Source organism: Dendrobium catenatum, unplaced genomic scaffold, assembly GCF_001605985.2.
Source record: "Dendrobium catenatum unplaced genomic scaffold, ASM160598v2 fragScaff_scaffold_1494, whole genome shotgun sequence".
In the NCBI taxonomy this organism is placed as follows: Eukaryota; Viridiplantae; Streptophyta; class Magnoliopsida; order Asparagales; family Orchidaceae; genus Dendrobium; species Dendrobium catenatum.
Window position 1 is genome coordinate 463,821 of NW_021319956.1, and position 26,451 is coordinate 490,271.

The 26,451-nt window shown below is 34.4% G+C and overlaps 1 protein-coding gene across 2 annotated transcripts in view; it reads right to left on the reverse strand.

Annotated features, from left to right (window-relative positions):
- Positions 1 to 19,220: 19,220 nt before the first annotated feature.
- The window catches only part of LOC110116407 (protein NTM1-like 9), a 42,286-nt gene continuing 35,055 nt past the window's right edge, over positions 19,221 to 26,451 (reverse strand). For both annotated transcript variants that reach the window (XM_020849951.2, XM_020849949.2), the window contains exons 3-7: positions 20,935 to 21,282; positions 20,361 to 20,663; positions 19,849 to 20,286; positions 19,698 to 19,767; positions 19,221 to 19,610 (exon numbers count right to left, since the gene is read on the reverse strand). In XM_020849951.2, the coding sequence (XP_020705610.1) occupies positions 19,417 to 19,610; positions 19,698 to 19,767; positions 19,849 to 20,286; positions 20,361 to 20,663; positions 20,935 to 21,282 (1,353 nt within the window). In that variant the 3' untranslated portion in view covers positions 19,221 to 19,416. The remainder of the gene's footprint in view (positions 19,611 to 19,697; positions 19,768 to 19,848; positions 20,287 to 20,360; positions 20,664 to 20,934; positions 21,283 to 26,451) is intronic.

Consider the following 26,451-nt stretch of genomic DNA (forward strand, 5'->3'; position numbering starts at 1 on the left):
TATTTACCAATCATTCCAAGACTTTAGTAGCTCTACGCATCAATGTGTTCAGCATGTTATATGAGATGGTATAAGGAGAAATTAGTAAATAATGGTGTTCTTTCTCATCCATCAGATGTTTAAGCATAAAAACATTTTGATCGAATGCATGCTTCATTTACTACTAAGCCACCTAACATAAGATTGGGATTATGTGCTGATAGTTTTACCCTATATAATCAGGCAGCTTCATCGTACTCTTGTTGGCCAGTTATATTAACACCGTATAACCTTCCACCAAAGATGTGTATGACTACCTCGTACATGTTCTTAACATATATAATACCTAAACCATATAATCCAAAAGCAAAAATTGATATTTTTTTGCAACCATTAATTGACATTCTCATGTTCTTATGGGAAGAAGGTGCCCTCACATATAACATCTCAACAAAAAAAATTTATCCTTAAAGTTGTATTACTTTGGACCATTAGCAATTTTCTATCTTATGACATATTATATGGTTGGAGCACAGTAGGAATTTAGTTTGTACTTACTGTATGGAGAATACTAAATCTTTCATAATAAAATATGGAGAAAAAAATATTTGGTTTGATTGTCATCGTATGTTCATACCTGCTGATCATCTGTTGATAGAGCTTAACATTTTCATTAAAAATAGAATTGAGATGTCACCTCCTCTATCCAGATTAAGTGGTAATGATGTACTACAAAGACTTTTTAACTTTTTAATAATTATTAATTTTCCAACATTATCAGAGTGTAAATTTTTGGGATATGGTGTTCAATATAATTGGATTAAAAAATTATTTTTTGGATATTATCATATTGAAGAACAAATTTGATAAGGCATAATCTAGATGTTATGCCTATTGAGAAGAATTTTATGGACAACATTTTTAATATAATTATAGATGTTAATGACAAGAGCAAAGATAAAGTCAAAGCTAGAATGGACATTAAAGATTACTATCAATAAAGAAATCTACAGTTAGTAACAACCAGTGATGACAAAATAATGAAGCCCAAAGCACCTTACTCTTTTATATTAGAGCAAAAAAGATCAATATATCAGTGGTTTAAAGGTTTAAAATATCTTATGGTTGTGGATCAAACTTAAGCCAATGTGTAGACTTTAAATTTATGAGATTATTTGGACTAAAAAGTAATGATTATCACATAATTATGGAGATTCTCCTTCCGATCATAGTATATTTATTACCATATTACATATCAAATTTGTTGACAAAGCTTACCATTTTCTTCAAAGACCTATGTTTATCTAAACTAAGCAAAGATGTTTTATAGAGAAGCGAGGAGAACATACCAATCATCTTATATAAATTAGAAAATATTCTCGCCCAAGGTTCTTTGATTCTATGAAACATCTTCCAGTCCATCAACCTTACAGAGCTAAAGTTGGTGGACTTGTACAATATCGTTGGATGTGCCCTTCTAAGAGGTGAAATAAGTTTTTAATATATTGTCTTAAATATTTTTAATGGTAACTAATAATTGTAATCATTTAACATATATTTGAACAAGTTGAAAAAATATTTTAAGAATAAAGCATGAATAAAAGGATTGATATATGAAACATATTTTTCTCAAGAAATCACTTACTTCTGCTCCTACTACTTCGAGCCCCATATAAGGAGTACAAGAATAAATATTGGTCATAACATGGACTTTGATGTACAAGGATAATCATAATCTGCACTATCAATCTTTAAAAGTCATGGAAAGCCCAGTGATAAATGTGTTGAAAGATTCCTCACCAATTTAGAAATAAAAATAGCAACTTTATATGTGCTACTGAACTGTGAAGAAATCCAACCAATCTTAGAGTAAATTTTTTCGTAATGTGCAAAATGAATCATTCTTATTTTAAATACTAAAGTCTTATTTAGATGATTTATCATCAAGTATTTTGTAAGAAATTTGTCTCTAACAAATCTACAGATGTTGACCTACTTATTATAAATGAATTCTCAGCTTGATTTAGATCTTATGTGAGCCCTTAAAATTTAAATTTTTTATTAATTTATATCTTATTTAATGCTAGAAGCCCTAACATTTAAAATTATCTTAGGTATATAACCGTAGTAACAAGGGTTTCGATAAAGGTCTACAACACTAGCATGGGCCCAACACAGAAAGTAAACACCTAGCCAATATATATAGTTAATAGGTTCATATTTTATTCCAAGACATGGAGTGAAGAAATAAAAACTAAAAATTATGGAGTTTGTGTTAGAGGAAATACTCATGAAGAAGATGAGTATGATTATTATGGTATTCTGAATGAGATTCTTAAGCTAGAGTACCCAGAAAAAGATGAGAACTTTGTATGTTTATTTAACTGTCAATGGTATGATCAAGTACAGAATAGAGGAATATGGGTTCATCATGTGTATGCTTTAGTAAAAGTAAAACATAGTATAAAATAATGGAAGTTTGATCCATATGTGTTAACAAGTCAAGCTATTCAAGTTTTTTCAGCAAATAGCTCAGTAGTTATATAGATAAATAAGATTTTCTAGCTATCATAAAAATAAACGAACGAAGGATAATTAATCAATCATACGTCGTAGAAACTAAACATCAAGAGGATGAGATATAAAATTATAGGTCTGTTGAAATTAATGAGATGTCAACTACACCACATAATATTAAAATGCAGTTAGAGGATGTGAATAGTTTAATAAGTTCATCAAGTGAAAACGAGAAAGAAAGCGAAGATACCTCAGAGAGTAATGAAAATTTTTTTTATTCTAAATAGTCCTTGTAATTTAAGTGACTAAATTTATTGTAATGTTCTTATTGAGTTGTAGTTATTAGAAATCAAGTTAGAAAATAAATCTTGGTAAATATCTCTTATTAAATCATGTTTGTATGTTAATCAATATATATTTATAATTCTTTATTTTGTTACAACTAATTATTCTACATTCTATTTTTTTTACTTATGCAAATCTTCATAGTTGTTACAATTTAATTTTTTATATGTTACAATAATTTACTAATTATTTTTTTACTGTATTGATATGGGTTGAGTATAGTGGTGTGTTGTCCTTAAAGTTTCCATTTTATATATTTATTTTAATTTTGTGCAGGTATTATGGAAATTGGTGTAAATAGAGGGTGGGCTATCAATTTTTTTTAAAAATGATATAGGTTTTCGGCGACTGACCAACAATTTGGCTACCATAAACTTCAATATTGGACGGTTTATTAGCCATCGGTCGTTTAATATAGATGCCAATAATTTTCTGTGGTCAACCAATGGCTTGACCGTCTGTAATACTATCATTTTATACAGTCGATATGCCGACGGTAATTACCTGGCAGTCGCTAGCATTTTGATCACCAAAATTTACCGACTGTTCTGGCCGCCAAAAATCACCAAAAAAAATTTGCCAACAGAAAATGGCCGCCGTAATTTGTTTCCTAGGAAATTTATATTGGCGGTTCACAAACCATATAAAAGCGATGGTATTTTTTAAAATCGCCAAAAAAGTCATCCAAACCGCCAAAAAGTGCCGTTGGTAAAAGGTAATTTTCCTGTAGTGCTTGAAATCTAGTGAATTTTTGAAAATTTTAATTTCTACTCAATTATTTGAAAGTTCGTTAGGGATGTTAGGCCCTCTTAAACTTAGTCCCAAGCTAATTAAAGAGAGAGGTGAATTGGGACGATATGGGACGATCAGAAGAAAATTGGTTACATCGTCCTGGCCGATCTTACGATCGTCCTGGCCGATTAGTTTAAAACCGATTTCAATCATCCTGATCATCGCCCTATTTTTGAGCTGGCCGATATAGATCGTCCAAGCCATCGTCCTAGTCGATCATGCGATCGTCCCGGACGATGTGATCATATCAATCAACCATTAATGCTTTCTAAAGATACCAGATCAATTTAGGCATGATTGAGTTAGATCGTCCTGGACGATAATAATATCGTCTGGGCCGATTTCCTAAAACAAAGACTTCCTAAACTGATTATGGCGGTTGATTCTTTCTGAATTGAGATTATCGTCCTGGCCGATACAAGTATCGTCCAGGCCGATCTGTTGACGGCTACCTTAATGAGGATGCCCTAATTAGGGTTTCTGTTTTTAGACCGATCGGCCAGGCCGATAGGACGATCGTCCAGGCCGATGTTACCAAAAACAGAAATCCTAAAGGGAACAACATGAAAACTTCTATGTTACATAACAATAGGTCCCACACCCAATACAATTAACTCAAGAAAGGAAAAGATTACAAAGTGACACAAACCTAGTCTACCCAATCTTAAGCTGGTTCTGAATTGCAGTCTTGATTGTGTGGTCCTGAAATGTTAGTACAAAAGGCAATCGTATAGAAAAGGAAATGTTTGCTATCATCAAAATCATGAACCATAGATCCGCAACATTATTGAAATTCTAATATATTGATAGCTCTTTGTGAATTTATGGAAGTTAATTTATTTGTAATTCATGCACTAAATTTCAATGATATATGTGCTTTTCTATTTGAATTTCTCTGTTTAGATGAGATATGATATTTGGGAAAAGTTCTATTTATGTGCTAAATGTACAAGGGAGTCATAAGGGTCTAAAAATTTGTATATATAATATGTGTGGGGCATTGAGAGCCATAAGAGCATATTTTCTATTATGCCAGCATGGGAGTCATAAGGGTCTGTTTCTGATGGGAGGTATAAGGGCATGATAGGATATTTTTTTAATTTTTTATAATAAGTGCTAGTTTATTTATTTTTTGGTTCACATTATGCTTTATTTTAGACATATATAATTAATATCATGCTCAATATGATAGATATCATATGAACTACTTTTACATTTAGTTAAATTTAAAATAAGTAAATTATTTAAAAAATTAGATACATGGGTGTGACTTGCTGAGTTGTGTTGGCTACATTTATTATCCATTATATTTCAGGTCAAGGAAAAGGGAAAGAACCTATTTAGTAGCTGAGTGTTAAGGATTTGATCTAATTAAGTATAGGTATTTTTACTACTTTTTATAGTCATGGCTAATTATATTTTATTAGTTTTTCTTCTTATCTATAGCTATATATTATGGGGTAAATGTTGTACATACATTTTGATGAAATGAAAATAAATTTATGGACGAGATTAATTTATTCTACTTATTGAATTTAATTATAAGTTCTATAGTCTGTATATATTAATACAAGAAGTATGATTAAACCCTTTTGACCTTAGTTTTGTATGAGGTCATCATAAATTACCCAAACTCCTAATTGACAATCATCAAACCTTCAATCAACACTTCAATGAACTTCAGTTATATCTTCAATCAACTTCAATCATCTATATTATCAACCTTTATCCATACCTCAATTAATTATTGATCATTGCATATATTGTTCATCAATCATTTTTAAATAATCAATCATCAATCAGCCATCAACCTATATCTAATTACACTTCAATTAGTCAATCTACAATTAATTAATCACCTTTTATAATGAACAACCATTGACTACAATCATTAAACTATAATCACTTGGGCAATTGCAACCCTGCACTACAATCAAATAGCTCATTGAACTTCCTGACACAGTGCACTAACTCTTTGACCTTAGCCATCTCTCAAATCATTTCACTAAGAGCATTATATAATAAATCACCCATTATTGAATCATTCAATCATCAACTAACCCATCTGACCCAGTTGAGCTAGCCTAAGTAGCTAAATTGATCATCAACCCTAATCAACATCAATTAAACTCCAAATCAATTTTGGACTTCATCAAATTCCTCAAATCATCACTTCTAGTGTATTGGAACTGACTTGCCACCCTAGCTTAGTCAATAAATAACTTGGTCAACTAAGCTTGGGATTGATCAAATTAAATCCAATTGGGTCAACCTACTACGTCCAATAAAATCAAACACCTAAGCTTCATTAAATCCTACATAATATTTCATTACATGGCTTAAACACATCAAAATTATTGGTGAATAAAATCATAGTGAGTTTGATCAACTCAACTAACTAAAACTTAGTCATACTCATATACATAAACATTCATTCATACAAACTTCAATCTCACTGCCCCAAACCCTTCATGCTTCACCTCACCAGCACCTAGATAATTCCTAAGTCCACCTCTGCAGTTGTTGACCACCTGACTAGTTAAATAGTCAACTCAAATGCTCAAATAAGGCTTGAATGGTCAAACTCCATATTCAATTAATTTCCCTCCAAGTCTGGCTCATGCAACCTATTCAAAATTATTCCAAAAACTTCCTAGACTCAAACCCAACCTAGCCTATCCCCTGATTCATCCCTGAGCTAGCCGAGTGGTACCCTCCCATGTGAAATGACCTAGGGTCATTTTCACCTGAGTACCTCGCTCCCTCTACTGCTTAACAACCTTAGACAATTATCCATCATCCAAGCATCCTACCTTAGTGATCCCAGCCATCCAAATGAACCATAGTAATTGGAATAGGTAAAAGTATGCAAACCCTTCATTTGAACATAACTCACACTCCAATTCTCCTAAAGCAATTTTGATATCTTTATTCTCTCCCAGAGGTTTATGGACACTCCCCAATCATCCTCTACCCGTTTAAAGATTGCAGATGGTAAAGTTAGTGAAGGATCAAAGCTTCTCCATTCCAGTCAAACTTCTCATCTAGTCATCCTTTGAGTTTTGGGTCTTCATCAAACTTGTTGTTGAGCTCCCAACAAGAAAACCTAACCATTAAACTTTTAATATGATTTTTTCTTTGGAGGTTTTTCTCAAAACCCAGAGTTCTACATAGAATTTTAATTTGGATTATAAGGACTCCATCAAAAGCTCCAAAAATTATTCCCCTCTTTTCTTCTACCTTGATTCTATCTCTGTCAAAACTTTCATTAAATTAGACCATTAAACAAATGGTTTGAAATGAAATATGGGATTAGGGTTTTCAGTTATCAGATGGGGAAGATGAAATCACAACTGTTTGTTTGATCTGTCAAATACTAAGGGTCCTTATTTCACCATTTACAAATGCATTCCAACCTCTCCCTCTCACTTAGAACTGTGGGATTGAATCCTAGCCCCTTATTTCATCTCATGAACGATCTGATGGTCAGTCCTTATACCATGCAAGATAGGTGGCTGACCCGACTGATCACCACCATTTGAGTCAGCTAAAAGTCTCCCACCATGTGTAAAGCAATTGGTGCCAGTTGTGTAAATATCCTTTTAAATCATGATTTAAATGATATAAACTTTGAAAAATCATAACAACTAAAATACTGGGCAAATAATTATGAATAAAAGCTCTATGGATTTAACTCAAATATCATTATCCAATAAAAATAATTGCAAGTTCATTTGATGAATGGTTTGACCCTAATTTAAGTTAGTTTTTTTATCATATTTCCTAAATTAAACCCAAACCAATCTTCAAATTTCATTCAAATTTGACAGGTAATAATCAAAGGGTGTTATACACATCCTGTAATTTTTACAGCCTTAATTGTGTCATTCTTTAACCTTGATTAAATTTCCAAATGTTTAGATCATTTCTTTATTTAAATAATTAGAAATTCAATGCATTTAATTCATGTAGAACTAGGACACCAATTTGGTTTTGGTTTGATTTTATATGCATACAAGGGCTAGCGACAATGATTGTTGAACTTACCTTAACCTTTGTGACACCTAAGAACAACAATTAAGGTTTATGTTAGCAAACTTGGGAAAATTTTAAAACACAATACACACACCCAATAGTAGTGAAACATAAACCTCATAAACTTATTGATAATGTATATCTTAGGATTTAATTATACTTTGATTTGACATTAATTGATCCATCAAGCAAAGTTAGTCAAAATTAGTTCTTAATTATGGACTAAAACTTCAATAAAACACAATAATTCATGGAAATTTTATAAAAATACAAAAAAAAAAATTAATCAACTATAAATAAATCCTAGAATTAATGAAAAATAAAGTTTAGAGCCAATTTTGATTAAAATATAATTAATAACTAATTAACTCTTAATTGAATATTAATGAAATAAACTCATTAAAAATTAAATTTTAATCAAATTCATTCCAAATTTTCATGGATTAGTCTACTGGTTATCACTAACCACTTGCCTTAATTTCATGAATATTTGAGTTGGTTTGATTAGGAAACTAAATAGCCCAAGTTCAACGTGAATAAAGGCTACTTAATAATTCAATAAATCCAATTTTATATATAATTAAATAATTATGATACATATAATTCAAATATGCATAGTAAATTTAAATAAAATTTAGAGATTAATGATTGAATTTAAATAATTTTTTAATAAAATTTAATAAAAATTCATTAATTTTGAATTAATAATTAACTAAAATTCATTAAAAGTTCAATAATTATTAAAAAATCAAAATAATTCAAATAAAAATTAAAAAAATATAATTAAAAATTTTAAATCATTTAAACAAAATTAATTTAATAATTTAATTGATTGAAATTTATTTTAATCAAATAAATTTGATAATTAATATTGATTAAATACATAAAAGGCTTTTATGCTTCATGCTTGATTCTATTTAGGTGGCATTTTAGAATTTGATTTCAAGGCCTCTAATATATCTTAAATAACTTTAAGACCCCTATATGTTTTGTTCAACTCCTTTTAGGAAGACACAAATATATTGGATTGGGAGGATCTTCAAACCATCAATAAATCATTGACCCTATACATCATATTTGATTCCACTTGGAGGATATGTGTATCAGATTAAAGGGTCCCTTCTTCTATCTCTTAATAAATCATCAACCAATCTTTAAAGGCTTTATGTAATCATCTATCCTAGATGGGGAATTATTGCATTGTGATTATAAGCCTTAGGATTTGTAGGTTAGTAGCTCTAGCTGAAACATTCCCCATCTGTCTGCAACAATGATTCCATCATATTCTAAAACAAAATGATAAAGGGAAATGATTGAGTGTCTAGTTGTGCAATTACTTCAATCTAGTTGATTCATATAAATAGTCAACATGGAGTAAAAAGGGAAAATATGATGTCTTATTTCTTACATATAATTAAGATTTCTACTAATGTCCTCCATCGAATTCAAACGAATCATGTATAATGACAACCCCATAGTTGTTAAATGCTTTATGCCTGACAAAAGCTTGGTGGACCTCTATTAGGCTATAATAAAAAAAATGTTTTTTATTAAACCCCCCCCCCCCCCCCCCCCCAACGTAAGTTATAAGAACCAACTACGACATTCTCAAATGTCCTCCCTCTAGAATCTTTTGACTTCCCATGATTGGGAAACAACTGATGGATATATCAACATGGACATTATATGTGATGCCCCAAGACCTAAATTAGAAGCATTGTATCATTTATATCCTCTAATTAATCTATTATAGCCACTAATTTTATTTTATATCAATTAAACCAATGAAAGTATCAATATATCAAATTATTTATTAATATCCACATCACTATTCAAAATTCATATATACTAAATAAAAGTTCAATCTAAAATTTTCATCCATTACAACCCTTATGGTTACAAAAGAATAATAAAAAACAATAAGATAAACTAAATCTGAAATCTCACTCTGGTCAATCTCAGATTGCCCTTTTTATGAACCTAAAATTCAATCAAATCCACATAATGAGCACACAACCGAAGAAGCAATTAAAACCACTGATGCATTAAATGAAATGTCTCAAGAATTACTCTAAGACTCAACTCAATCTGTGTAAAATCAATGGTTATCGAAATAAAATCAATTATCCATAGAAGTATATCAATAACAATTCAATATGATTAGTAAAATAAAAGCATCTCAAAAAATATAGGAATCTAGCATAAATTCAATTAAAGTCTATAAATAAATATCAAGTGGCATATAGTAAAGCATATACCAATTGTGTATGAATGTCTATAAGTATATCTATCATATGTTATATCAAGTTGAATCAGTTTCATTTCTAACTCAATTAGTTCTATATTAGTTTTATCTATCAACCAATTTAATATATTATCATATAAATAAAATCATGAATGTGATTATAAATAGCAAGAGAGGGAATCCAATTTTAATATGGTATTTTCATTAATTTCATATATCATCTATAAGTCTTATCAATTATTCACTATATCATTAATTCATCATCATTACATCACCATATAGGTGGCTTTTAATAATCTATAAAGACTTCTCATCCTCTGACCATTAGGGTAATTCGATCAATCTGTTACGAGCTAGCATCAAAGATTACACCATAAACAATTCATTTTATGGAAAGCATATCAGTTCACCCTATTATATTTTAAGTGTCAAACTGTATTAATTATATTTTTAACAGTCAGCCCTCCTTAGCTACATACAAATTTCACGTTTGTTTCAAATCAATCATGTCATTTTTCTATGCTACATAAGTCAATATCATGAATGAAATACACAAATTTAGAAAATGAATAAAATCTAAACACTATTTATTTATTTTAGAAAATCAACTATTGATTCACTTAATGAATTTCAATACAATTAAAATACTCATAAAATTCATATCCATCATATACAAAAAATTATATTGTGAAAGTGTGCTAAATCAAAAGAAAATTACATTTTTATCGAATGTGGGAAGTTAAATTCATCAAATAAAAAATCATTAAAAATCATAGTGAGATTTTTGCTACTTACTATGAATAGAAGAAATCTTTAAACAGAACTGACAAAAAAAAAATGCTCCAAATCCTTTCTCTATCATCCCTCTCTCTTTCTTCTTCTCCCATCTTTGTTTCCTTCCTTAGCTCCTTCCCCTGCAAGAAAATGGAGGAAGAGGGAGGTGGTGACTAGAGGATAATATATATTCTAGAGCCTAGCGCTTCGGCGCTCAAACTCCGCACTGCAATGCTATATGCATGTTCTAGAGTTATTGTAGAGCAGAGAACATCAGCGCCAGCGTGTCGAATTCCAGTGCCTCCGCACTGCTCAACCCAAAGCCATTGGGCTCAAACGCCGCAATGCTAGAGTTCAAAAATTTTAAACTTCTCAAATAAATTCATTTAAGAATTATAAGTTGTTACATTATAAAACAATGATATGATAGGAGGCCATATTAGAAAGGAAAAGATAATTATAAGGAGGAGAATGATTTTATTTCCCTTATAATTAGTAATTTTGAGTAATAAACACAAGTGAATTCATCCAAATCACTTAAATTTTTTGTTCTTTTTATATTCTTATTCATTTTTTTTTCTTTTGTTGTTGCTTTGAACGCACACACTACCTTTAATGATAAAGTAATTCAACATAGACTCTTAATAAATATACATATCTTTCTAACCATGAATTACGAGGAACACTTTCTAATACTTATGTATGGAAAGTGGTTTTAAGCAGTAAAAAAGTCATCTCAAACGAAACCTTAATTACATCATAAGTGAGATGCTTAAGAAAATTATGGGCTCCAAAAATTCTGCCCCGGCCTCCGCCCGCTTTGCTTTTCCAACTCCAATTCCTATCTTAAACAGCATTACCAAATAGGTTCTCAAAATTCAAAGCAGAAATAGATTTACTTGAGCATTTAGATAGCAGCTCCAATTGATCACATCACAATTCTGGATGAATTGGAATAAATTTAATTACTTCCACCAATTCTTGACCGAAGAACAACTGCAAATTGGATACATCCCATTCTCCTTCCTGGATAAAAATCATAATACATTTACTTTCATGATTCAAATGTGCAACAAAAGTTTTCCACCGATAAATGCTCTTATCTAAAATCTATACATCTTTAGTTATGTTGATACTACTGCCATTCGAAACCTTCCATCTCACAATATGTTGCAGAAATTTGGCCCCGTTAAGTAATATCTTCCAAGTGGGAGAGGCATAGCTCCTAACTTTTGAATTCCAACATATTTTGCCATCAATATTCTGTTGAGAAGAGAAGAAGGCTTTGTGACAAAGTTCCAAGAAAACTTAGCCCTCAATGGACCCACTTTAGCAGCTGCTGAATGCACTCCTTAGCCACCCTTTTTTTTTTGTTTTACATAAAGTTTCCCATGCAACATAGTGCAGACCTTTACTGCTATCTTGTTTGTTCCATAAAAAGTCCTACTCATTCTATCCAAATCATTTAACACACCCATAGGGACTAGTGAATGCGTAGATAAAAATGTAGAAAGAGAAAGAAAACATGACTTAATGAGAAGCAGCTTTCCTGTAAGAGAAATGAACTAGTTTCCCCATATGTTTAATCTATTATACGCCTTCTCCAACAGGTTCTAAAAATCTGATAGAACCAACCTCCTTAAAACCAAATTGACTCCAAGATAGGCGAGTTTTTTAACAACCTTAAAACCTAGAAGTCTTGAAAGAGCAACAATCCTTCTTCTACCAATTGATTTCCCAAAGAGAACAGAGGATTTCTGAATATTAACCTTTTGACCAGACCATTTGCTGTAATCCATCATAATCTTGATGATTTTCTTGACACTCTTATGTTTAGCCTTAGAGAAAATAATAATGTCATCAACATATTGTAAGTGGGAAATTTTTTCTGCATTAGGAGCCACTTTGATACCAATATTTCTTCCTCTTTGAATAAAAGCATCATATAGCAATTGAGAGCACAAAATGAAAAGATAAGGGGATATGGGGCACCCTTGTCTAAATCCACTTTTGGCCTCAATCCATTTAGAGTTGTTACCATCAAAATAGATAATTTTGGATCTACCACACACTGTAATAATATATTATAAATTTTCTCAGGGAAACAAATATGCTCTAAAACTTGCTTCAAATTAGACCACCCATACTATCATATGCCCGTTCAATATCAACTTAATCTCCATCAAACCTTTCTTAACTTTAGAGAATATGAACTTATTGATTAACTCTGTGTAAGTAAAATATGCTCAGATAAAGAACGACCTCTAACAAAGGCAGGTTGACTTAAGAAATAATTTTTGGAATGAAACAAATTAACCTATTCAACAACATCTTTGCCGCTATTTTATAAATAGACAAACAAAAGATGATTGGTCTATAGTTGGAAGGATTCAAAAGATTTTTCACCTTAGGGATTAAGACCACAAAGGTTTCCTTCCACTCATTACATATAACACTAGTAGTAAAGAAAGAATTGACAGCCTTCCATACATCCTCATTAATAATAGAACAATAAAATTTAATAAAAGAGTAAGATATATCATCCAAACCTTGAGAGATATTAGCTTCCAAACGACTAACAACAAGCTCCAACTCCTCTTTAGAGAATTCGGCCATCAAAAAGCTTATATCTACATCATCCAGCATATGAGAGGTAGACGACCAGCCCCTTAAAATGCACCTTTCTACCCACTTATCTTTAAAGAACTCAAAGAAAATTTCTTCCATTTGACTATGGTCCTCATTCAAATTACCACGGCTGCCTTTGATTTGATTAATCTGGTTATTACTACGCCAGGCTGAAGCAAATGCATGGAAATATTTTGAATTGTTGTTACCTTCTTCTAACCACTTGACTTTCTCCCTTTGTATCCACCAAGTATTAAGCCGCCTAAGTGTAGAGTTGAGCTCGAGCACCTTAGACTTCAGGAAACAGAGTTTACCATAGGACAAACCTCCTCTATCAGCCTCCTCTTCTTGCAATTCTAAAATTTCTTTCTTAAAATGATCTTTCAAAACGTTAAGATTCAAATGTTTTGATTTGCTCCAAAAGAATAACGCCTTCAAAGCTATTTTGAATTTCAAATTGAGAGAATGAACAACATCTCCTAGAACATATTTTTTCCAAGATTTAGCCACAATAATTGAAGAAGCTGGATAGGAAGCCCAAATATCTTCAAACCTCATATGTCCATTTCTTCGAAAACCAGAAGAAAAAAATTTTAACCAGCATAGGACAATAATCAGATGCTACTCTTGCAAGGTGAAAAATAGCCGCCAGTTGAATTACTTCTAAAGCAATTGAGTTAAGAAGACATTGGTCCAATCTCTCTAGAATCCGGGCTCCACTTTTTTAATTGTTGCACCAAGTGTATTTAGGTCCAATTACCCCAATATCATGGAAGTCACCTTTATTCATAAACATATTCATATCTTGAGGGCCTTGAGAAAAGACAAACTTCTTACCACCTCTTTTCTCTTCTTGTGACAAGATACAATTAAAATCACCACCCCCCCACCAGGCTATATATGGAAGACTCCTATCCGAAAAAGCTTCTAGACTTCTCCAGAAGATTCTCCTCTTATAAGTATATTTGCTACCATAAACCGTAGCAACCAACCACACACCTTTGTTTGGAATTCTTAACTCACCCACTACTACTTGAGGAGAGGCTTCTATCACAGATAAAGAAACAACATCAGACCTCCAACATACCATAATACCACTAGACAAACCTTCCGAAGGAAAAAGGAAGAAATCCCAACTAGCTCCAATCATTTTATTGAATTCAAATCTATTAACAGAAGAAATCTTTGTCTCAACAAGCCAAACAAATAAAATATCAAAGTCTCACAAATTCCTTTAAATAATGGGAGGCTTCATTTTTCCTATCCCCCCTACAATTCCAAAAAACTATTGATGACATTTATGATTAGAGTTGGGATTGCTCCCATTTTTACTCCTATTCAACACATCCCCTTTCCTCCTTTGTAGAAGAATATTATCTTTACACAAAGATATAAGTTCTTTTTGAAGTTTGAATTTCATTACTCAAGAACCTTCATCCACAAAACCTGAATTGGATCTATAAATCTTCTTATCTTCAACAGCAAATTCATCTTCTTCTATTTCTCCTTCCAAAGGCTACCCAGGATTTTCCTCATTTTCTTCTCTACAAGATTCCAGAATTTTGTATCTATTCATATCATCAATAAAGTTGGAGGAGCAGGAGAAGGTACCTTACTACTCGAAGCCATGACAACTGGGGTAACAACTGCAACACCATCCAATTCTTCTGGTTCAGCACACCCTATAACATCTTCAGCTGAAGTCGTCAACTCCTGGTTGTGACTAACAACCACCACTTTATTTAAATTAGGTGCCACACATTTCTCCAAACCAAAAGCCTGAGAGACTTTGTTTACTGGCTGGAATTTTTTAACCAAAATAAGACCAGCATACGAGCACCTAGAATTAGCAACATTCATCTGATTGTCTCTGTGATCACTAGAAAAAACCTTCCTCCACCTATTAATAATATGAACCCAAGGAACATAAGAAAGTCCTTTACTCTCATCATCTGGAGTAGACTCAAAAACACTCATGAGTGTGCACGAAAAAAAAAATCTGGAGTAGACTTATCAGGCAAAGTAGCAACCTCTTCAGGCCTTGAAACACCCTCATTTGAACAAGATTTATTATTCAATTTACAATCACCAATGAGGTGTCAACTTTCCCAAATTTGGAACAAAATGTGGAAATTTTTTCATACTCTACTTTTTGAAAAAAAAAATGACCACCCAAACCTTCCACTCAAACACCCATAGGAAATTGTTTGTCTAGAGCCATGCAAACACAAACTCTAGCATATCCCTTTTACTCCATTGGAACATGTTTCCATCAATCCATAAAGGAGAACCTATCATTGAAGCAATTCTTGCCACATTTAACTTCATCCCAACAAAGCAATGGTAAATGCGGCAACCTAACCTATACTAGAGAAATTAATCCTTTAAAAGAAGAAGGAGAAAATTGAGGAGTCTATTTATCTATGCCAACTATGTGCCCATTAACATACCAAGGTCCTCCCTCTAACACTATCTACAACCTCTGTAGAAGAAAAAGAGAAAAGAACCCATCCTAATCCAAGAATGGTTAAGTGAAATATCCCAAATTGAACCCATTGTCGACGTAACTCATTTGCAATCAAATGAATAGGGACCTCCTTCCCAAAAACCTTTCCCACCACAAAAAATTGAAGCTTATCAGTATTAGCCTTAATATTTGTTTCATTCAACTTGACAGCCATTCCATCTTCATAAAGAATAGAATCGTCCATGGAAAAATTAACTTTGATATTTGGTCACCTAGCCCACAAGTTACTAGTAGATTGAACAGGAGTAACACCCTGATCCAACAGAACTTCTGAATTCTTATGAAGATTTTCTCCTTTAGCATTTACAAAAACATCAGAAGGGTTGTTCATTCTCGTATTGACGAAAGATTCATCCTTTTTCCAGAGAAAAAGGTTTGGCGTTGTTATTACTAAACCTATTAACGAATAACTTCATATCTGAAGACAAAGATGCCTCGAAATCATTCGAACTTTTAGGAGGAGTAATGCATCCAATAGATCGAGTAGCCTTGATCGTCACTCCATTAACTATTCCTTTGCCTTTTCCAGGAACAAGGGGCGACTTCTTAATTAAGACGGACGAAGGTTCTTTTATCTTCAAAGACCCATCCTTGAGAGATCTACTAGGACCATAGAGATAACTAAGAGAACTGGATAAGGAAGATGGGCTTACATAAAGATTCCAGCGATTAGTGGTGGTTGCCCCCACCTCACCCGCCATCTACGAAAAAATTACCAAAATAGCGGAAGGAATCAAACTTGAAAAAAGGAAGTTTCTCTCTCTAACTTTTCGGGAACTTCTCTCTCTAACACTATTCTTTGAACTCATTAGATTAAGTATATTTTGTTAATCATTTGCTCTGTGTCCAAATATCTGTCCAGTTCATGTTTAAGTCCACTAGTTCATGTTCATTCAAATTTGAATTTAATGTTTAAAAGTTCAATTAATGTTCAAATCGAATTAGAGTTCCTTTCATTTGTTCAAGTCCTCTGTCATCCTTTAGAGTTCAAGTCCTTGTCCTTGTATTTTTCAGACAAAATTTCGACAATCTCCCGATGTCTCCTATGTTTGGAGAAAATTTCATAAAATTGGTCCTCCTGCCGAGAAAAGCGTGAACGGTTGGTGTCATGGGACACTGCGGCCAAAAGTCTTCAACCCCCACCACGCTAGAGAAAGGCGTACATGGGTCTTCGGGCACCTGTTTGAAAAAAGTATTATTATATTTGTCCCCGTCTTGTCGTAGGCATCGCATCGGGTTCCCTTCCCACCACGCTAGAGAAAAGCATACATGAGTTGATTTTCTGGTGCGCTGCTAACACCAAAAATGGAGTTTTAAGAGATTGTCTGCCTCGTCACGAGCATCAAAACGAATTCCCTCCTATCACACTAGAGAAAAGCATGCATAGGTGATTGTTCGTCGCATTGCAAGCGCTGAAATAGGTTTTCACAAGTTTTGAGAGCATTATACCTTCGCGATGATTGGTGATGACGATGAAAAAAATGCATACAAATTTTTTTCTTTTTTTTTTTCTCTTCTTTTTCCTTTTCTTTCTTTTTTTAATGGTTTTTTTTTGCAGTCTCTTCCTTTTTTTTTTTTCCCAACACACACAAACAACATAATAATAATAACCATAATTATAATAATAATAACCATAATTGTAATAGTAATAGCAATTAATAATTACAACTAATAAGATAAAACATATACACCTAATTACCTAAATATGTCAATTGACTATGAGTAAGGCTCGATTTGACTTGCGACAGAGAGGAGAGCTGTAGATAGAGAGTACGGGCCTAGTTCAAGACCTGTGACAGAACAAGGAATAATTATTAGGTGTGGAGTGCAGATGGGGAGAGCACCGTCTGCACAGACACAGAGTACCAAGCGGTACCTAGTGGTACCCAGCGGTACCGAACGGTACCTAGCTGGATTTTATACTAGTGTGCAGACAGTTCTCCCCGTCTGCACTCCGCACCTAATAATATATCCAGAACAAGAGGCGTGGAGCAAGGAGATCAGGCGGCTTTATCTATGAGAGGCGTCGGTTTGGCAAGGTTGGACTCTCTCTCTCTCTCTCTCTCTCTCGGCTTGGGTGAGAAGCCATCACAAGTAAAGGCTCGACGGGTGAGTCCGGCTAGAGCAGAGGTTCGTCCATGTCGGCTAGGGCTACGGGAAGAATCAGGAGCAACGACGAAAGTTTGGTCGCCTGTGGAGAGGAGGCGAACAAGTGAGACTCGCTCTCATTTTAACGACACAAATGGGCGGGAGCTCCTAAGGAACAAGCGAATCCCGAGAGATGATGCCAACGACGCTATTTGCATACTACTATAGGATTTATGCAGAATTTCCAGAGGGCCTTGGTAGGATTTCAGCACAGGTATTTTGTATTTTTTTTTTTTAATTTGCTCTTCTCTTTTTTTAATACCTATAGAGGTCAACAAAAATACTTGAATGACATCATTAACTTATATGAATATGTGAGGCTTATAATTCACAAGTAAAGATTACCGAATGATAAGGACTACTCTACATTAACCTTGAGAAATGAAAGCTAAAATTAATTCCTCTTCAAAAAATAAAAATAACAAATTAACATCCAAACACAAGGTAAAAATGCAAACAAGTACTGATGACCTTTACAAATCCATAAATTCTACATTTCAACAAAATTTCATATTTTCCTTTCATCCTCAACCAAGTTAAGGCCTTAACCGCCTTAGCAAATGCCTGAAAATAGCATTCAGAAGAAATAATCGGCTTAAACCACCTTAAAGTCTATTTGGGACAATTTTCTCTGTTTGACAAACAACAGTAACAATTTTATTTGATTACCCTTTTTTTAATATATTCTCACTGCAAAAAATACTTTTGACAAGCAAAATACCTAAATTATTATCCCAAACAACTTTACAATGAATTTTATAAATAATTACAACTATTCCAAACAAATCCTTAAACTAATAGATAGCAATAACAACAACATCTAGCAACAGCAACAACATCAAGCTTCTATCCCACTACGTGTAATCGGCTACGTAAATAATTTTTCTCTATAACTTTCTATTAAGAGTTGAATCTCATTTAAAACTAATAAAGAAATGTCATTTCTAATATTCTCTGACCAAATTTTTTTAGGTCTACCTCTATCATTAATAATAAAAATCAAATTTAATACATCTATTCTTCTAAATGGGTCATCAAATGGCCGCCGTTTTAAAACTAACAGATAAGCTAAATTAAATAGCCAGCAAAAGATAACTCCATTGATCAAAAAATGAATTTTCAAATCAAGTCAAGCAGAAGAATTTAGCCTGATTTGATATAGAATCAAGCCAACTTAAGTTAGTCTTTCCTCAAAACGATATTTAAGCCGCTCTTAAGAAGAAAAGCATATCAACAGGAACACAAATCATTAACAGGTTGCAAACCATTCATTTTGTATTTGATACAGGCTGAACTCTACACAATAATTATGGAACTTGAAAACAGGTAATAGCCAAATGAATGGAAGAAAAATTTTCCATTACGAGACTATGCTACTAATATTCACATAAACACAACAAATACTACACGAAAATATTAGGCATATCTATATAACATGAACAGCAACAGATCTCCATAAAAAAACGAATAGTAAAGCAAGAACGACCAGCAAAGCCAATCTCCTCATATAAGCAATCATAGAACCAGCCTTCCAAACATTTGATGGCGAGAAAGAAGTGCTCTTTAATGTTCCAGAAGATCCATAACTCAATTTTGGAGTCAATCTCAGCTTAGCCTTACCTGCAAAGAAAAAAAAATAAAAGACAGAAAATCAGAAGAGAAGCAAGCAAAAGAATGATTCTAATTTCGATGCTTTATGACAATTACCATGAATCGATATATCCTTGAACTTCTCAACATTTTCTTCACCAATAGCCAATTGTGATTCCTCCATCATCTGCACACCAAAATCAAGACTTTTAATACAAATAAATCCAGCATTAACTATCTTTTTCTTTAAAACATGTGCAACTCTTACCTCTGTAATTTCCTTCTTCATTCTGTGATCACCATTACCATTAGATAATTCTGCTTCACGGGATTGTGGCACTCCAACAGACATTTTTTTCTGCAATCTTAGCCTTCTCTTTGCCTGGCCCTGCTTTGTTGCCATGCTATTGGACTGCAATTGCTTGGCCGATTCACTTCTAATACTGTTTACAGTAAGATTAGGGCCATCAAAATTGCCAGTAACTGTCTCCTGTATGATTCTGTCACTAGACACGATAAAATCACCCTGAAGTGACATTGCATTGGAGTTCGTCGAGAAAATATCATAGCCAACTGAGTCATATTGCGGAAACATAGTTTGATCACAGAGCACTGCATACCGCAGTCCTGCTGCTGAAGTTTCATGAGAACTGTTAATATGTGGAATAGAAGCCTGTAAGTTCTTAAGCTCGGTGTAGGCACCTCCCTGTGAATCAAATAAATGTTTGTTACAGATCCTTGGCATACAAAAAAATTTATTTCAAAGGTCATACTAACTACCTTCTGTGATTCCAACTCGCTGCTTGACACAGACTCCCTTGCAAAACCTTGAGAATTTCCTATAATGGGCCTCGCTAGTAACTCATCTGCAAGGATAAGTTGAGCATCATCTTCACCATCTTTGTCCTGGCGGACAAGCATCGCTTTCAACACCTCATCAATAGGGTCTGGTTCATAGCTCATGTTGTACATTGACCAGTCCGAGTACGGGATTGGAGAATCCACATTGGGGAAACTTTGCTCTATTGTTTGCTCGTTGTAGGGTTCACCGAACTGTTCTACAATACTGATCAAGGGATCAACCTGAAGTTTCACAAGATTTAAAGGTAAGTTAGAAACATGAGAGTAAATCAACACACAAGAACGTTTAGGCAGAACTGTTCTACAATACTGATCAGGCTTCGTTTGGGACTGTTTTTTTACTGCTTACTAAAACAGCTTTTTAGTACAAAAGTTGAAATTTTTGTACTTGAAAGCTGCTTTAAGAAGCAGCAAAAAAGCCGTCCCAAACGAAACCTAAATGATGTGAATTTCAATCCACAAATCTGAAGGGAAAAGCATAAATTTCTCTCACTGTTGGTCCTATGACATCAGCGTTATTGTTAGCAACACCAACATTTGCAAAAGCATTGCAATGACCATCTTTTGGTTCCCAAGTTGAATCCCTCGAGCAATCAACTTTCTCAGCAAGCCGCCTCAACTTCGCTGCTGGTTGCTCCTTAATGATTTGGTTCAAAGATTGTTCACCACAGGAATCAAGGTCAGTGGAGGACTGTTCAACGGTTGCTGAGCAATCCTCTATATCAGCTGGGGAAGACTTTGAGTTGGTCTGAGAATAACCTCGATTCACCATGTCATCGTCATTACATTTTAAGCCTTTCCCTTCTTGTTTCTTGAATAAACGATAAAGCATATAACCACCCTATAAATATAATAGAAAATTAGACAGCGTCGCAATCAACAGAATTTTGCAGTAGATGTAAATTCAAAACAACCAAAGGAATATATGAGGAATCTTATACAGTAAACATAGGATGGAATGAAGGTTAATACATACAAATATATCAAACTATCAAATGCTGCTTAATGGTCAACATTTTGCAATCCATTTAGAAAGAATAACCTAATCCAAATAATATTTAATACCACTGAAGGTGCCAAATAGCGATGTCATCAATAAAATAAAAAACTTAGTTGTGGGAATATGCAACTTAGTACTATGGAGAAATAAAGATCTATGATGCCATTCTAAAGATGTATTCAGGAGATCCAACTAAACTTTCATCCCAACATTTTCAAATAGAAATTAACAAAATTGGAAATGTTCAAACTTTTTTTAGGAAGGTTTGAGTGTTGAAACATAAATTTGATGTAGGTGGGATCCTAGCTGAAGACATTGGCAACAATTTTCAAAATCTTTACCAACAAAACAAACTAGCATGCAGACCTCTTTAAACCTTCAAATGCTATGAAGTATTTAGTCTGGCTATATCACAATTGTTCCATTCATTAGAATTTACAACATCAAATTTGGTGCATTTTGATTGCATCTTTGCTCAACATTTTTTTTAAACAGAAAAATATTTATTGAATAAAAAAGAGAGGGTACAACAACTAAAGGTCAACAGCCTGTGATACAAAACAATACAATCCCAAAAAAGCCAAACATATCAAAATAAAGCAATGGGAGGGACTCAGGAATAGAGGCTCCCAGCACCAGCCTAGCAGCAAGCACGGACCATCCGTAGGTGACAGTATACAGCAATCCATAATCCAAAGCCGAGGCACCCAGGTTGCTAGCCAGCTCAGCCAACAAGGGAAAGCAGGGGCCTTATCATCGTCCACAAATACACCAAAAACCACTGACAGAACCACATAAGCCAAATCACAAACTCTATTTCTTCTTACCTTTCCTTTTTTTGCTTATGCCACTCACATTAAGAACACCACGAACAGCAAAGCGGTCCTTCTCGAATTCATGATAATCAGATTCTTCCCCACTAGAAGTTAAGAAATGGAATCCTCTAAAATCAACCAGTCAGTTTGAACCAAAACAGAGTTTTTCACAAACTTAGCCACATAATCTTTCATTTCAACATTAGACATAACCGAAATAGGGATATAAACAAAATTAATATTGCTCTCAAAAATGTCATTAGAAACTAAATCTGATTGAGCATGAACCTTCTTATCCAACACCAAATTAACAGAAGAGGAGGCATCGTCCCGATTCACGAGAACCATTAGGGAAGGATCACCACAACCAAACAAATCCCGCAAAGGAGAAACAGAAGAACTAGACTGACCAACAACCACACACAGTACATCAACCATAGCCAAACCGCACGGGGCAGGCACAGAAAACACACAAGACAAAGTAGGTTTAGAATTAACACCACAATTTAATTCAACAGCATCACTAACACATAACCTAGGGACTTGGGTAACAGGTACAACCCCAACCACCACAAAGTCCACCTGGGCTAAATAAGGATTAGAAATAGCAGGTGGAACCCCCTCAAGAACATCCTCATTCCTAGCCAAACTATCTGCAGGGTCTAAATCTACAACAACCACATCATTCGAAAAATTCTCCACAGTAAGCAACGACTGAATAGGGGGAGAAGAAATAATCAACTCAGGAGTGACTGAAACCTTGTTAGGAATAGATAGGTCGGCCATAGGATGACAATTGCCAACAACATGACCTATACTCTTACACGAAGCACAAAAAGGAGGGAAATCCTCCATAACCGCTTGTTGAACATAGCTAGACTTCTGAGGACCTAACCAGACCTTATCAGGGTAGGATTTAGTAATATCCAGCTCTACTAAAACATGAGCTAAGGACGGCCTGGAACCGATAGAGGTAGCAAAATCAATTTTCATAGATTTGCCAAAGAGTGAGCCCAAACCGTAAAGAATGCGGGGAGAAAAGAGGCGAGGACGCAATTGAGGAAAGAATACCCAAATCGGGATGACTGACGACTAAACACCAATATCAAGGATATGCGACGGGTCCAGCAAGGTGACCGAAAACTCCCCATTCAGCTTGATATTAAAGAAAAATCTATGAATGGAGTCAACAGATGGCCATTTGGAGGGAAAAAAATCAACTAAAGAAAACTGAAAAGGGATAGCCAAAGCATTGATCTCCTGTTCCGAGATCCACAGGAAAGGTAAGCCACGAAATGAGGAAACCCTAAGTTCCAGAAATGCAGTGACAAAAGAAGAGCCCGCAAGAACATCTAAAAAAGAACGCGAATAAGATGAAACCCCTAAAAAATTAGGGTCGCAGAGCTTCAATGCCATTCCGGCACGTGGCGGAAAGGAAAAATGATCCAACAAACGAAAAGCCAAAAACAAAACCAGAAAGGAAGGAGAACTTCCTTGTAAGATATTAAAAATGCCGGCGCCACTGAAGCGAGTAGCCCCAACCAAGCAGAAACCACGCCGGAGAGAGCTAGGACAAAGGCCTAGCAGAGCGGGCAAAACGAGAGGGAGCCGTGGTTGATTTTCTCTCTACAGCCATGAAAACTTTGCTCAACATGATCAGCCTTCAAGGTTCAGAATCACTAAATGTGTGTAGATGCAATCGAAACAAAGGATATCAAGATTTATTCAAAAAATTTCTCTTCAACGTCTACCATTTCCTAGGACAGTTGATACAAAAAAGATCCCTAACAATAGATAATTTAAGAGGCCTAAGTGATGTGGACACAAAAGTGTAAATAGCCTAATTGAAGCCACAGATTATGATGGCTTGATAAACTTGATATCAATTTGCACCTTTGTTGTAGATTGATACGGGAGGGAAAGGCTTGTACTAGAATTCATCCAAAACCAGCAAGGACAAAATGATATCATCCATGAATAAGAGGGGTCGAGAGGGAAAGAAAAAGAGAAGAAAAGGGAAGAGAGAGGAGGAAAGGGAGGTCAGCCAACCTTAAGGGAGACGAGCGCAGACTTAATTGTAAATTTTGCACTTATCTCATCATTGTAATTCTTTTACAAGTATCATTTACTTGTAAAGAGGATCTCACGTGTAGGAAAATAAAAAAAAATAAAGTACTCTAAATTCAATCAAAACAATTCTCCAAATATTTTATGAATGATTCCTCTAAAAAAAGAAATAATTTATTATATATTTATCACATAATTTATCATAATACATTACATGATGACATGCCAAATAAGATGGACCCGAGTAAAGCAAGTGATGCCATCTCAAATAATTGTTTTGCCATGTTGTGAACGTAACGGCGCTGGCCATAACCGGTAATTTGTGGTGCCATTTAGCGGCAAAACCACTCGGTTCAGAGGCCCCCGGGTCATAACCGTTTACCTGCAATGCCATTTGGCAGCAAAACTGCCGTTTAGAGGACACGTACCACGTCCTTACTAGCAGGAGATTTATTTGAGAATGGATCCTACTGATATTTTTGACTAGACATTTGGCTCTTTGTGAGCTGAAGTAGATTTTGATTTGTCCACCCCGGCAGAATGTTGCGAAGAGTGGATAGATTTTGCTTTAAGTGATTGATAGCATTGAATTTCAATTTTAAATATCTGGATTTTAGGATTTGTTGGATTTTGGCATTGTGGGTGGAGTTTGGAAGACATTTGGATATTTGGGAGTCATTTGAAAATGTTTGTGAACCCATCCGGTTGAGATAAGCAATCAACACGGCCATCATCGGGGTGTTTGGGATCATTTTTATTTGTTGATTGAACCCTGTCAACCCTATCATGGATCAGGTTTCGTAGTCATTAAGCCCATAATAGTGAATTCTCATTGTCATAGGCCTTGAAGGCTTAATATGAATGTATTAAGACAATATAACGGTCGCCACAACCATATATTTGTTTGTTGGTTCGAACCCTGTCGACTTCTATTAACCCGTATAGAAGGATCGGTTTCGAACTTGAATTCACTTGTCAACCTGTGTAGCATCCCTAGACATCACGTGTGTATCAATAACACGTGAGTCGGGGCCCATGCAGATGTTTGGGGGCATTTTATAATTATACCCTGTCTACTCCTTTTTATTTGCTTAGGAGGATCGGGTTCAAATTTAATAACCCGCGCAGCATCCCTGGATGTCACGTGTATACCAATAACACGTTAGTCGGGGCCCATGCGGGTGTTTGGGGGGCATTTTATAATTATACCCTGTCTACTCCTTTTTATCTGCTTAGGAGGATCGAGTTCAAATTTAATAACCCGCGCAGCATCCCTGAACGTCACGTGTGTACCAATAACACGCTCGCCGAGGCTCATGCGGGTGTTTGGTTACATTTACCCCTTTTAGTGTACCTATGTGTATACAAACTACGGTGTACTTGTGCGAGGGTATTTTGGACACTTAACGAATCTTCTATGACAGCTTGTAGAGAGTTGTAGTCACTTGTATTTGTTATGCATCCTTTGCTCTTGTTGGTAGAGGATCAATGTATTTGTTGTTGCCTTATTAAAAGCTTGCATAAATATATAAGTGCTTGTCGTAGGCTCCTTATACCCTTCTTGTAGATAACATGTTATGTGTATGGTAGAACTTCTTCCGCTGCTCGAAAAACACTTACATTTATTTTGTATTATTCGCCTTTGCTTGCAGAAGACCGGTGTATTCAGTTGTATGTATGCATATAGTTGGTCGTAGGGAGAATCCGACATTCACTGCATACTGCTCATTGTATGTTGACTTTCAACATACATAAGTAACTGTATTATTCATTTGTGACCTCCCTACTATCATTACTTAAATATTGACATAGCATTTACCATTCACAGCTTCATAGGTTATTTCGCTATTTGTTAATATATGTCGTTGCTTGGAAGAATTTGACATATTATCTTACAAATTTATATTTGAAGGCAAGTTCTCCGTTTCCTTTGAAAGCAATAAGGTGGTAACACCTTTGCATGTATGATTAGCATATGCATCAATCATCCTCGTCCTTATATGGACTATGAAATTCATTTGGATGTATATCACTATCGCTTATGCATGCTTACATATACCCCATAGTTGTTTGTAAGGGAATGTCATTTTCCTTTACTAGTTAGTTAACATTAATCGTAGGGACATCG